This window comes from Ursus arctos, unplaced genomic scaffold (assembly GCF_023065955.2).
Source record: "Ursus arctos isolate Adak ecotype North America unplaced genomic scaffold, UrsArc2.0 scaffold_14, whole genome shotgun sequence".
NCBI lineage: Eukaryota > Metazoa > Chordata > Mammalia > Carnivora > Ursidae > Ursus > Ursus arctos.
In genome coordinates this window covers 18849129-18863174 of record NW_026622808.1, presented here as the reverse complement: position 1 = coordinate 18863174, position 14046 = coordinate 18849129, and the positions used below count along the sequence as shown (strand labels likewise).

General features: G+C 51.4%; 1 protein-coding gene across 1 annotated transcript in view; it reads left to right on the top strand.

Moving 5' to 3' along the window:
* The first annotated feature begins 11284 nt into the window (after nucleotides 1-11284).
* Nucleotides 11285-14046, top strand: part of OLFM2 (olfactomedin 2) — a 59586-nt gene continuing 56824 nt past the window's right edge. The window contains exon 1 of the mRNA XM_026481350.4: nucleotides 11285-11395. Coding sequence (XP_026337135.1) covers nucleotides 11330-11395 — 66 coding nt within the window. The 5' untranslated portion in view covers nucleotides 11285-11329. The remainder of the gene's footprint in view (nucleotides 11396-14046) is intronic.

Here is a 14046-nt window from a genome sequence, read left to right as displayed (position 1 = left end):
ACTTAGCATAACGGTTCAAGGTTCATGTTGCAGCATGTATCAGTACTTCATTCCTGTTTATTGTTGAAGCATATTCCATTGTCTGAATATATCACATTTTGTTTATCCATTTATCAGTTGATGGACATTGCCAAATTGAGTTGTGTTAGGAGTGAGGGAGGGCTGGTGAGAGTTGAGTTGGGTCAGGTGGGATTGGGTAGTTATAGGTTTCAGGTTGGGGTGAATTGTCTCCCCAAGAGCCAGGGCTTACCCTACTACCTCTGCCACCAGGTCGCATAAGGCCATCTGAATGCTTGTCCAAACATTACTGGGTCCTAACTCTATGAAGAACGTCGGGGCTCAGGGGTTGATTGATGCATTTACTCTTTCATTCACTTACTCATTCACTTGTTTCATTCTCTTGACGGTTTACTCAGTGCCATGCGCTGTTGCAAACTACTCCTGAGGGAGATAGAGAATAGACAAACATAGCTATGTAGTGTATTTTAGGAAAATCAAACAAGATACAGAGTGATGGAGTGGTGGATATTTGAAAGAAGGTGGTTGGGAGAGATCTCACTGAAGAGGTAATATTTGAGCAGAGAGACCTAAAGGATGAGAGGAAAAGCCATATGAAATTTAAGGAACTATCCCCCACACAGTGAAGAATCCAGAAACCCTAAAATACCGATGATGACTCCTGAGGGGATGGTGTTTCCCTTGGTTATCTCTTCTCCTGATTTGTTGCTTTTGCTGATTTTTCCACACTGTTCTATCAACCCAAATGTACACCCAGGCCTGCTTCCCATTTAGTTCCTCTTCCAAACATTCTTAACACATATGGTAACACCAATGCTATGTGTTGTTTTCCTCTTCCTAATTGAGAACACATTTCCCAGCTTCCCTTGAAGTTAGGTTGGGGCACGCGCCTGGGTCTTGGCCAGCGGGATGTGGGTAACCATAAAACCTCCTGCTTGATCCTCTGAGCTCTTACAGTCTGTGATGACCTTGGAGATCTCATCTGTAAGTAAGATGGGAGTGTCTCATATGGAACTAGAAAGGGGCCAACTTCTCTGAGCTACTGCTTGGAGGAATGTTACAAGGAGACTTCCATCAAACAAATAACTTGATTGCGTTAAGCCCTTGAGATGTTTAAGAGTTGCTTGTTACAGCAGCTATTATTGATTATCCTGACTAATACAATGAATGAATCCAATTTTTACTGAAGGTCAGCATGTAAGCATGTGTGCAAACCAGGAGGTCCCGTTGCAGCAACATCAGCAGATAAGAATTTCATATTGAATATCCTTGTCCTTAAAAGTCCCTAGCATTACAGATTTGTCAGTGGTGGTGTGTTCTCCCCCAATCTGGATTTCCCATGATTCTGCTGTCCTCTGCCATCTTTCCCTCCCTGATGCCTCCTCTTGACTACCCTCTCCACTCCTTTCCTCTCAAATTTATCTCACTTTCTTATGAAGAACCATTCACAACATTTCTTATAGACCAAATCTTCATACCCACACAATCCATGATTAGTTCAACTAACACTGTTAATAACAATGACCACTGATTGACATCTACAGGCCAGGTGCCCTTCATCAAATGCTTTCCCTGGATGAATTAATTTATTTTTTATTACAACCATTGAGGGAGGTTCCGTTATTATCCCCATATTGAAGGTAAGGGAAATGAGGAACAGAGAGGTAACTTGCCCAGAGTCTAGAGCTAGAGATTTTGCTAAGCAAAAACCATCTTCTCCTTTAGGGGAATTTTTCCCATTGTTTGAAAAAAGTACATCTAGGGGGGCCCAGGTGGCTCAGCCGGTGAAGCATCTGACTCTTGATTTTGACTCAGGTCTGATCCCAGTGTGGTGAGATTGAGCCCCACATATGCCTCCACACCGGGTGCAGAGCCTGCTTGGGAGTCTCTCTCTCCTTCTCCCTCTGCCCCTCCCCCACCACCCTGCTGGAGTGTGTGTGTGCGCGCGCGCAGTCCTCTCTCTCAAAAATAAATAAATAAACAAATACATAAATAAAAATAATTGCATCTAAGACACAGCCCAGAATTTATGCATGCAGGTCCCCTAGCCTCTGCTTTTGCAAATCCAGGCCTACCCTGGTGCAGATATTTGAGGGGAGAAACAATAGTGTAACGAGTACTCTTTAATTAGCTAAAAGCTGGTTAAAGTATTAGAATCTCGGCCCTACTAAATTAAGGTAATTGACAGAGGTGTAAGGAGGGAATTCTGGGCCTCACGCTCAGCTCTGTATTTACCCAGCATCATCGCCGGCACCCAGGCTGCTGCTGGGAAAACCCCCAGCTGATTTGCATATTCAGCGGCCATAATTAATCCCACCACGTGCGCTTCCTGAGCAATTACACCCTCTGCGTTCCGAACCGGGGCTCGGGGCTCGGGCAGGGCAGCCGGTGTGGGAGCCACCTAAGGCTTCACACAGGGCTGTAGGAGGTGCGTGGAGTAGCGAATTTTACACGTACACACACCACCACTGGAGATATTCGGGCTCAACGACGTACACCGACCAACGGCCCAGAGAATCAGACCCTCATCTTGTCAGATCCCAGATCCACAGGCGGACGCAGAGAGGCAGACCTGTGTTACACACACCCATTCACCTCCAGCCGGATCCAGACAAGCTGACGCGCCCAGCAGGCCACACACACAGCTGCACACACCCAGTTGTGCCTGGACACACACCCAAAGCCGCCCTCACACACACACACAGCCATGTCCGTAAACCCACACTCAGATGCGCAGCCACACCTGAGACCCCCATTATCACACCCAGAACTGCTGCATCCCGGGGTCTGGGACATGCTGGGCAGGCAGAGGGACACACAGCCCCACACAGACAGACATGCCACCAACACATAAACTACATGCACAGGTTCTGCTAAACTGACGTCACAGACGTTTCCGAGATCCCTCCCCCACTGCGCACATCCGTCCATTCATTCAATCAACAAATATTTATTAAGCACCTACTCGTGCCAGGCACTATTATAGGGCCTGGGGATCCTGCAGTGAAACACACAAGGATCTCTGCCCTCGTGGAGTTAACACTCAAGTGGGGCCGACAGGCAGTAAGCAAATACACATATGACGAGTCAAATGGTGCTATGATGAGAAATAAGGCAGAGACGAGGACAAGAAGAAGTGTTCTTTGAGACGGAGTGGTCAGGGAAGGCTGTCTGGAGGAGGCATCCTTGAAGCAGAGGCTCATTCAGAGAGAGGGAGGGTGCCATGTGACTTCTCACACAGCCAGGCCTAGAGACACAAGACAACAAGGTGTAGGTTCACAAACAGGCACAGGCCACACAAGCTTACAAGGGCCTGTCCCCATGAGAGCACATGTGTGCCCTGTGTCTAGAGTGGCCACAGGCACCAGAGTTTCCTTTTGACAGGGTGAGCCTGTACCCTAAGGGGACAGTGTGGATACTGGGGAGACAGGGGAAGCTGAGCAGACAGAGGACCGGATTGATCTTGAGAGGTCGTCCTGCCCCTTCCTTGATGCTGGTCTTGTCTTGATAAAGGCTTTCCCCCTCTTGGTAGATCTATTTTATTTTATTTATTTTATTTTATTTTATATTTTATTATCTTATTATTTTTGTGGTAAAAACATAAAACAAAACATAACCTTAATAATTTTTAAGTGTACATTTCATTAGTGTTAAGTATATTCACATTGCTGTACAACAGATCTCTAGAACTTTTTTTAAGATTTTATTTTATTTTATTTTATTTATTTTATTTTTGAGAGAGAGAGAGAGAGTGAGCACGAGCAGGGGAGGGGCAGAGGGAGAAGTGGGCAGGGAGCCTGATGTGGGGCTCTATCCCAAGACTCTAACATCATGACCTGAGCTGAAGGCAGATGCTTAACTGACTGAGCCACCCAGGTGCCCCTCTAGAACTTTTTTTTTTTTAAAGATTTACTTATTCATTTGAGAGAGAGAGAGAGAGAGAGAAAATCCCAAGCAGACTCCTCACTGAGCGAGGAGCCTCACACGGGGCTCGACCTCAAGGCCCTGAGATCATGATCTGAGCCAAAATCAAGAGTCCCACGCTTACCTGACTGAGCCACCCAGGCGCCCCTCTCTAGAACTTTTTTTTATCTTGCAAACCTGTATCTCTGTCCTCAGTAAACAATTCCCCATTCCCCCTCCCCCAGCCCCTGGCACCCACCGTTTACTTACTGTCTCTGTGAATTCGACTATTCTAGGGACCTCACATAAGTAGAATTATACAGTATTTGTCCTTTGTGGTTGGTTTATTTCACTGAGCATAATGTCCTCAAGGGTCATCCACTTTGTCGTATGTGTCAGAGTTCCCCTTCCTTTTAAGGCTGAATGCTATTCCCTTTGTATGGATGCACCACATCTTATTTATCCATTCACCCATCAATAGACACTTGGGTTGCTTCCAACTCTTGGCTACTGTGAAAAATGCTGCTATGAACACGGGTGTGCAAATATCTCTTCTAGACCCTGCTTTCAATTCTTTTGGACCTAGACTCAGAAGTGGGATTGCTGCATCGGATACATTTCTTTTTAAGCATTTGTTTGCACAGATCTTAAATGTTCTGTTTGATGAGTTTTGACAAATGTCTACATCCCCTAAACAAGATGTAGACTTGTTTCCAGCACCCCAGAAAGTTCCTCATGTCCCTTCCCACGCCCCTTCCAAGATACCACCTCTTCTTGGACACATTTCTGGTGCTGCAAAGCTCATGAATGAAATATGGAAGGTGTATGGAGGCGGTATGGTATCCTGGCTAGAGCCAAGCCATCTGGTCCAGTTTCAGCTCCACCACTGGGGCAAGTTGTGAGCCAGTCTCCACAGCTGGGGTGGTGGGGTGAATAATAGCACCGAAGCATCAGGTCGTGTGAGACGTAAATTACCTAAAATAGGTCACTTAGAACAATGTCTGCCATACGGTAAATGTTATAAAAGTGTCATTTTTATAAAAAATACATACAGTGCAGAGGTACCTGGGTGGCTCAGTCGGTTAAGCATCTGACTCTCGGTTTCAGCTCAGGTCATGATCTCAGGGTCCTGAGATGGAGCCCCACCTTGGGCTCTGCACTGGGCGTGGAGCCTGCTTAAGATTTTCTCTATCCCTCTCCCTCTGCCTCCCCCTACTCGCGCGCGCACCCTCTCTCAAAAAAAGAAGAAAGAAAAAAGAAAAAAATACAAATAGCAAGAACTTTATAATAAACACGTGCCCACCACCCAGCCTAAAAAATAAAGCATCATACACACATTTGATGCCCCTGTATACATTTCTGCCATAGTTTGCCTTTCCCTCCCCCACTATGGGCAAATGAGTGTGAACTAAATTTTTTTAATTGCGATAAAATATACCTCACATAAAATGTACCATTTGGCCGTTTGGAAGCGTCTGGTTTGGTGGCATCGGGTACGTTCGTGTTGTTGCGCAACTGTGACCACCGTCCGTCGCCAGGACTGTGTCATTTTCCCGAACTGAAACTCCATACCCATTAAACATGATACCCGATTTCTCTCTTGCCTTGAATGTGGGAAATTCTGTCCTCAGAGTATTTCTCCGTGTTTACTGCATCCAGGGGGGCTGTATCCAGGGATGATGCACATACTTTGGCAAGTTTTTAAACTCTCTCTAACTGGTACCATATCGAACACGTTCTTTTGCAACTTGCTTTGCTAGCTCGGCCAGAGGCGTCGGCACCTTCTCCTGCAGGCACAAGTGTTTCTAGTCCCGTCTTTCTAAATGCTTACCTCAGCATAGCTATCCGTTGTACTCATGAACTTTTAGGTGCTTTCCGCTGCGTTCCATTCACACATCCTGGCATGTGTCTTTGTGCACATGGATAAATGTCTCTGGGGTGTATGAATATAGACGAATGGAAATTCAGGATTATGGGGAAGACACACCTTCAGCTGTCCTGGGTACAACGTTCATGCTAGTTGGCCAGACTACACCATACCCCTTCCTGCTCACTACTCTTCCAAGCTTCCAGGACTCCCTGTCGGGCCCCAAGTCTTTCGGTCTGGCAGCTCTGGCCTTACTGGTCACCATCCCTCAACAGGAGAGCTAACCTCCTGCACTCTGCAGCCTCAGGGCCTTTGCATCTGCTCTTCTCTCTGCCCACTGAGCCCTGCCAGCTCTTACTCAGCTTTTGGCTCCGACTTGCCCTACCCCCAGGCTAGATCAGGGCTCTCCAAACATGTGCAGAGCTCAGAGAACTCTGCCCATCTGTGCATGCACCCACTCTCAATTACTTGAGGGCAGAGGCTTTCTGGTTCATAGCCACAAATCCAGGGCAGGCTGGGTCTGGAGCGAGTGCCTTGTCTCTACTTGTGGATGAATGGAGGAGTCTTGCATCTACTTTGGGGCTTGAGCCAGAGCTGCCCAGAGACCTGAACTCCAATCCCAGCTCCACCACCTCCTAGCTGTGTGACCTCGGGCAACTAGCTTAACCTCTTTGAGCCCCTCACTTTCCTCTCCTATGAAACCCTTCCCCGGGCTGCTGTAGGGGTTGAAGTGAGCTCCAGCCAGGTCTGGCTCAGGGTCGACCCTTCTTGGTAGGAGCTACTGTGATTCTGAGCCAAGTTCCGGGCCTGTAACCTCGATTAGGGCCTCGCTCCTTCCTGGCTTGGCAGGGCTGGGAAGCGATGCTGGGTCTCCTTGTCCCGCCAACTCATCCCTCAATTCCCAGGCCGGTTAATGGGAACCACATGTGCTGGCTGCAGGCCCACCCTCCATCCTCCCCCGCCCCCTGCCCCCAGAGAGGCCTCCTTAGTCATTCTGTCCACCTCCCCCTTCCCACAACCTCATTCCCACGCTGCCCTGGCCTGGGCTTTGCGTGTCAGAGGGTGTCTGTGGGTCCCTTTGGGTCTCTTTGTGTGTGAGAACTGTGTGCCTTGTACCGTGCGTTTGCGTGTGTGACCAGGTCTGAATCTCTGGTCTTTGGGTGTTTCTTGTACAAACCGTGTCTCTTTTTCGTGTGCTTGGGTAGGAACTGCCTGCCTCTCGCGTGTGACTGTCTTGGAGGCCAGTGTATGTGTTCGTGTATGAACGGCGTGCTGTTTTACAGATGTCCACCCTGGGGATCTGTGTGTGTGAGCCATGTGCCCGGACTGCGGGGTTTGTGCATTTTTTTGTGTAAGGGGTCCATGTGTGTTGGGTCCACTGTATTCATGAGTGCCAGGTCTTGGGTAATTATGGCCTGTTGGTCTCTGATGTTCTTCCACCATCTGACTGTGGGTGTGTGTTTCTGTGGACCCTCGGCCTGGGATGTGTGTGTTGGGCTGTGGGTTGCATGTGCTTTTGTGTGCTGGTTCTGAATAACACCATTCTGTCTGGGTGTGATGTTGTGCCTGGAGCATGAATGCGGGTATGGTGCCCCTGGGTGACTGTGTGTCCATGTGTTGTGTGTGTGTGTGTGTGTGTGCACGCAACCTGGAAGGGGGGGAGTCCCAGGGGTGGCAGCAGTTCCACAGTAAGAAATGGCCCAGAGAAGGAAAGAATGGGGCTGAACAATGGAGACAGTCTGCAGGGAGCCCCCAGGGTTGAGAGCTGAGCTCAGGAACCTCTCCTGGGACGTGGAAGGAGGGCTGAGCTCCGTTCTGTGTAGCTCTTGGAGGTGCAGGGTTGGGAGCCCTGGACCTGGAGCGCACTGGAATGATCCTGTGGAGATGCATGGGTTTGGGAGGCATAGAGCTGACGCTCAGCTCGCGTGGGTGGGGCCGGGCCTTCTCGATGCCCCATGAACACCGCGGGGTCTGGCCCAGGTATTCCCCTGCAACCACAGCATAAAGAGCCTCATGTCTGGAGTCAGACATGAACCAAATTATGGCCTTAGCTCAGCTGTACATCCACTCTGTGGCCTTCAGCCAGTGTCTTCAGCTCTCTGAACCTCAATTTCTCCATCTGAGAAATGAGCCAAAGGCAGACGAGGTCAGTGCCTTGCCCTATCCCCTTGGCCTTGACACGTTCCCGTGCACACTTCTTCCCACCTCAGGGCTGTCTCAGTTCACACACTGGCCTGGCCAGAAATGCAGAAGAGGGGGCGCCCCTGGGAACAGCCCTCCGCCAATGACATGCAGGACCTCGAGAACGAACACCCACCTCCCCCCCCTCAGGTGGGACAACAGCGAGGAGCAGGATCTATGCTCTCTCCCAAGGGTCCCCGGCAGGACTGACCCTCAGTTGCCTACGTGGATTTGACAAGAAAGGGAAGATGCACAACAAATAACCCAGGATAACACTTTGGAGATGAGAAATGGAGAAAGACAGAATCCTGACGGTATAACAGGACCCCCGGATCCAGCCATGCCTGAAGTCAGTTACCTCTGATTTTTTTTTTCAGTTATGTGAGCAGGTATTCTTTTTTTTTGTTAAAACAGTTCTAGTTGCCTTTCTGCCACTTGCTACCAAAGGACCTCTGAATAATACAGAGAGGGATCCGCAGGAGCAAAGGCATGAGTAGACACGCGTGGCATAGATTCATTCACTCATTAAATTCCTTTTGGTCAGCTCTGTGTTGGGCCCTGTGCAAAGTGTGGGAAAACAAAGGCCTGGATGTGTCTTCCTCTGGCTACACACAGGAAGGAGTCACAGGAGAGTAAAGCCAATGGCTGCCCAAGCACCAATTAGGAAAAGCCAATGGTGAGTTGGTGAGAGTTGGCAGGGACCCAGTGCTCCTCTGCCCTGCCCCCATACATTGTAGAGAGAAGCCTTTGCCCAGTGCCAGACCCTGAGTCACCTGGCCCATCAGTTTCACTGCACAAGGTCCTTGAGAAGCTGATCTCTCTCCAGTGATGGTCCACAATTCTGACCACTACACTAACCATAGAGGAAGGGACACCTGTGCTCATCTCAGCACTGATGATGGTGCTGACCTTGAAGCTGACAACAGCACAACCAGGACACTGAGTATGATCCTGATCATGGTGTGACTGACCATAATTTTGACCATAGCATGGCCAGGTCACCGTCCAAAGCGAGGTCAGAACAATGACCACAGCATGACAGGACAGTGATTGCGGCTCTGAGCACATTACAGCCAGGAAACTGACCATCACGCTGACCACAATACATCCAGGAATGACCCATGGAGACCATAATACTGACCACTCTGCTGACCCCAGTAGAACCAGGATGCTGATGGCAGCACAGATCCCAGGTCCATAGGACACTGACCACAGCATGATCAGGACACAGATTACTACTGACCATGGCTGCGGTCATGACCACAGTGTAGAATGTATTGGCCAGGGTCCAGTCAGAAAAACAAAGCTCACGCCGGGTAATTCCATAGCAAAGTTTCATATGGGGATTTAGCCACAGAGATGTTAGTTAAGCTTTAAGAATAAACAGGAGAAGGCGAATTGACTCTAGAGTGAGTAGCCAGCCACCATCTTCCCAAGAGCTGATGTAGCTGAAGGGAGGAAGTAGTTACCAGAGTCCAGAGCCTGCCACCACCTGGCAGGAGCTGAACCACACTGGGGACTCCCATCCCAGGGGGGCTGAGACCACAGAGGAGACACAATGGACACTGCCAGAGATACCAAAGTGGAGAGAGAAGGAGCAATACTCTGGTTTCTCCCTACTCCCCACCCCAACCTTTCCTCAGGTCTCCCATTGGCTGAGTCTAGCCAGATACAAGCGAGCCTGGGAAATGTAGTTTGCAGGGGCCCCGCCCTGAAAAAGAGCAGAGCTGGGGAAGGATGGAGAAGGGACCTAAGGGCACATAGACCAATGTCAACCACATAACACAGGCTATGCTTGACCATGACAATGACCATCTCAGAGCGCAGAGGATATAGTTCACCATCCTGAAACACAGCTCTCACAAGGGCGCCACTCTGATAAACGGACATGGTGAGAGTTGGCAGAGACCCCCTGCCCTCAGTATTGACCACAGCCCACACGTGGTCGAAAGCTTCTGGTTCATACTAACCAACATCCCTTCCTACTCTACTCCTACCGCAGGCTGGGTCTGAGGAGTCAGCAAAGGACCATCTCCCATTTGGGGAGAGGAGGTAGAGGCATGGATGAGATGTCTTCCCCCGGCTCAGATTCTGTTCTGTGCCCCATGTCCATGTCAAGTCTCCTCAACTCCATGCCTCACTGTGTTGTGCTCTCTGGGGATTGAGTGCCGGTTTTGTGTTCTATTTGCTCGAGAGTCCCAGATGCCTCCTGACACCTCCATGAGGAAACAGGTCTCCTGAGAGAAGGAAAGCTCTTTGCCTAAGGTTGCACCACCAAGAAGTGACAGAACCAGGGTCAAACCCAGTTCTATCCGACAACAAGCTCTTTTATTGCTTGGACAAAACCATCCATGGCAGTTATCTGCCTGGCATACAGTCGGGTCAGAAAAATGCCAGTCCTCCCCCCACACCCCTCCGGGTATGTTTTGGTTGATTCCTCTGTAACCTGACTTGCTTGCTCTTCTCACCAAAAAGCCACTGAGGGGAAGACAACTGCGGAGAGGAGGGAGAAGCAGAGAAAGGCTGGAGGCAGAACAAGGACGCCCTTCATATGCAGATGAGGCCGTGTTAATATTTTGATCCTCTCCGGATTTGGTCTCCCGTCTTGGGTCCTTGAAACGGGAGTGAGAAACTGTCTCAGGTGTGGCCGGGGGAGGGCAGACTTTGAGGAAGAGGGGCCTGGAGAATGAGGTGGGAGAGGGAGAGAGAAAACAAGGTATCCCCTTTGGGAGCCAGGCCCACCCAGTCACTGGTCTCTCGCTCCTCGTTCCATCCATGTCCCACCCCCTTGTCCCGGCAGTGACCCCCTTCCCTCAACGTCCCATTTCACAAGCTCTGCCTCAGGTTCTCCGTTGATTCTTGAGTTCTTTTAGGAGTGGGCCTCTCAATTTCTCTTCTTCGTTACCAGGTCTTCCTCCTACTTCCCCCTGCCCCTTGACTCCCATCCCACCTCCATTTTCAACGTGAGAAAGGTCCTGGGAGGGTGAAATTTACAAACACGTGACGGAACCCCCTCCCCCATCTCCATGACTCGCCCCCATAGGGCCTAGGGGACTGCCGGGCCTTGTCCCCAGCTCTCCTCCCCAGTGCCAGCTCCTCCCCCTTCTCCGCCCCCAGACCCAAGCTGGGTCCTCGCCCGCAGACGAGCTGGGGGCGGGGCGGGGGGCGGAGCCCGCAACAAAGACTGGGAGCGCGCGAGGGGGGCGGGGGTGGGGCGGAATCCCAGCCGCCGGCGAGGCGGGGGAGGCGGCGGCGAGGGTCGCCCCGGCCGGGCGGGCGGGGTCGCGCAAGGTGGCGGTCCCCGCGCCCAGGCGCCGCTAGGGCGGGCGGGGGGACGGGACTCCGGGCCGGGGGCGCGTCATGTGGCCGCTCACGGTCCCGCCGCTGCTGCTGCTGCTGCTGCTGTGTTCAGGCCTCGCCGGACAGGTAGGGGCCCGGCGGGCAGGTGCAGGCGCAAGGGGCTCCAGGAGGGGAGAGGGTCTTAGAGGGTCGGGACAGAAACGCGGTTTGCGGCTCCATAAGCCCTGGGGCTGAAAGGGGCGGGGGTCGCAGCGGGGGAGGGGCTGGGATATCCACCCTGGCTTTGGGGAAGGGAAAGGGGGGTTCACATCCAGCCCCGAGCTGAGATGTTTGGGGGACAGTCTGACCCCACCTTCGGGGTTCTCAACCTCTCGGTGACCCGGAGCCCACACCCGCCATCTCACTGAAGCTGAGTGGGGTTGCGGGGGCAACTTCAGGGGGCCTTGGGGTGTTGCTTACCCTTCACTCCCCCCATTATGGCAGGAGGTGCCCGAATTTTGCAGCCCCCCGCTCCTCACCTGCACCCCCAGTGTGGGGAAGGGGGCGGGACTCACGTGTGAGTGACTGATGGGGACGTGAGTGAGGTGCTGGAGGGGTGCTGGGTAAATGTGTGTGTCTGTATCACAGCTGGGTGTGACTGAGAGTTTGTGTGTTTGGCTGTGCATGAGTTGGGGTGTGATGGGAGAGGGTGTTTGTACGTGAGGGCGAGTCTGTGTGTGACAGTGGGAGGCTGTGGCTGGAGGGTTGATGTGACAGTGCGAGGCTTGTGATTCTGCCACCCGGAGTTGTGTGTCTGTGTGACTGGTGGTGTGACAGCGAGTGAGGATTGTGTTAATAATCCTGGCGGTATTTGGGCAACTGAAGCTGTGTGTAAAGGTCTGTGTATAAAGATCCGTGTGCGTCCGCATGATTCTGTCCGTCTGCCTGGGTGTTGTACAAAATATGTGTGACCAGTGTGTGGCTGTGTGAGAGTTTGGGGTGACCGTGTGCTATTCTGTGCCTTTGAGTAAATCGCTCTAAAAGAGTGGGTGAAGATTAGGAGCTGTGTGTGCAAACGTGTACCTCCATGCCTGTGTGTGTGTGTGTGTGTGTGTGTGTGTGTGTGTGTGTTGGTGCCTCGTCCGCCCCATTCATGCTTTCACAGAAACAAGTCTTCCTCCTCATAGTATCCCCATCTCTTGGGCAGGCTTGGGGGGCCTTGCAAAATGGGTGGGGTGTCCCAGTTTTCTTCAGCTGTTGGGAAACCTCTTTCCTCCTCCATCTTGGAGGTGGGAGCCCCCTCAAGTTCTCAGATCTGTAGGAGCTCAGAGGGAAGCTGGAATCTAAAATAATAATTATAATACAGCTAACATTTATGAAGTGCTTATTATGTGTTGGGCGCTGTTTCGAGCACACAACAGGAAAGAAGGCATTTAATCCTCCTGGTACCTACTAGTGGGTGTTAGTGTTACCTTCATTTTACAGACGAAGAAACGGAGGCACAGAAAAGTTAAGTCACTTGTCAAGCTCACACAGCTCAGGAGTGGCAGAGCTAGGATTGAACAAAGGCGGTCAGGTGCCTGAGCCCACACATTTACCTTCTCGTTAAATAATCCACTCCATGGGTGTGGACAGTGCCAGTGTAGAAACCAGAAGAGTTTTTTAGGTAGAAGCTCAGAGGAAAAACAGTCCTGGCACCTTCTCTTTGCCGGTCAAGAGAAGAAAGGAATCAGACCCTTGTACCCATCCCAGGGGGCGATGGGAGGGGTGGGGGTCAGACTCTCAGTAGGATTCCAGGCCACAGGGAGAGGTTGTGGGGTCCCATCCCTCACTTCTTGGTTTCCCATCTCAGGACCCACATCCTGGCTGGGATGGGAAGTGTGATCAGTGCGTGGCATCGGGCTGCACACAGTAGATGCTCAACTGAGATGTCAGCCAGGGAGAAGTAAAGAGAGACCAAAAGAGGCAGAAGGTTGAGAGAACGCTGGCAAAAAATGAACCGGGCGGGACTGACGGTGAATTTGATTTCCAAGAAGGACCCTTGGGAATCACCACCTCGGGATTCTCCTCCACCCTGGCTAGCCCCTGGGGAACTCTAGATTTCTTTTTTCTTTTCTTTTTTTTTTTTTAAAGATTTTATTTATTTATTCGACAGAGATAGAGACAGCCAGCGAGAGAGGGAACACAAGCAGGGGGAGTGGGAGAGAAAGAAGCAGGCTCATAGCAGAGGAGCCTGATGTGTGGCTTGATCCCACAACACCGGGATCACGCCCTGAGCCGAAGGCAGACGCTTAACCGCTGTGCCACCCAGGTGCCCCGAACTCTAGATTTCTTGACCTGTCACCCAGATTGGCTAGTGGGGCAGGAGAGTGCGGTGAAATGTGCTGTTGGAGGGTGAGTTTAAGGACCCTTGAACGCGGAGGGAGTTGCTTGGGGGCGGGGCCAAGCGGGACTGCTTTGGGGAGGGACTAAACTGGGTTAGGGAGGCGGGGCTAAATGGTGAATGGGGCGGGGCTAACCTGGGGTAATCAGCTGGGGCTTGTGGGGTCCTGCAACTAACTGCAGTGCCTCCAGGCGGCCACCATGGGCACTACAGCGTCATAAATTGGCCTCAGCCCCTAGCTGCCCGCCCAGCCTGGTGCCCCAGAGAAGGAAGAGCTCTGAAGAGTGAATGCTCTACCCCCTGTCCACCCCCCATCCCTTCCCAGAGCTCCCTTCTCAGTCCCTGATGGGTCCTGCGCTCCACCAAGGGTCCTTGCTAGAAATCCTTCATTTGTCCATTCGATCAACAGATGTGA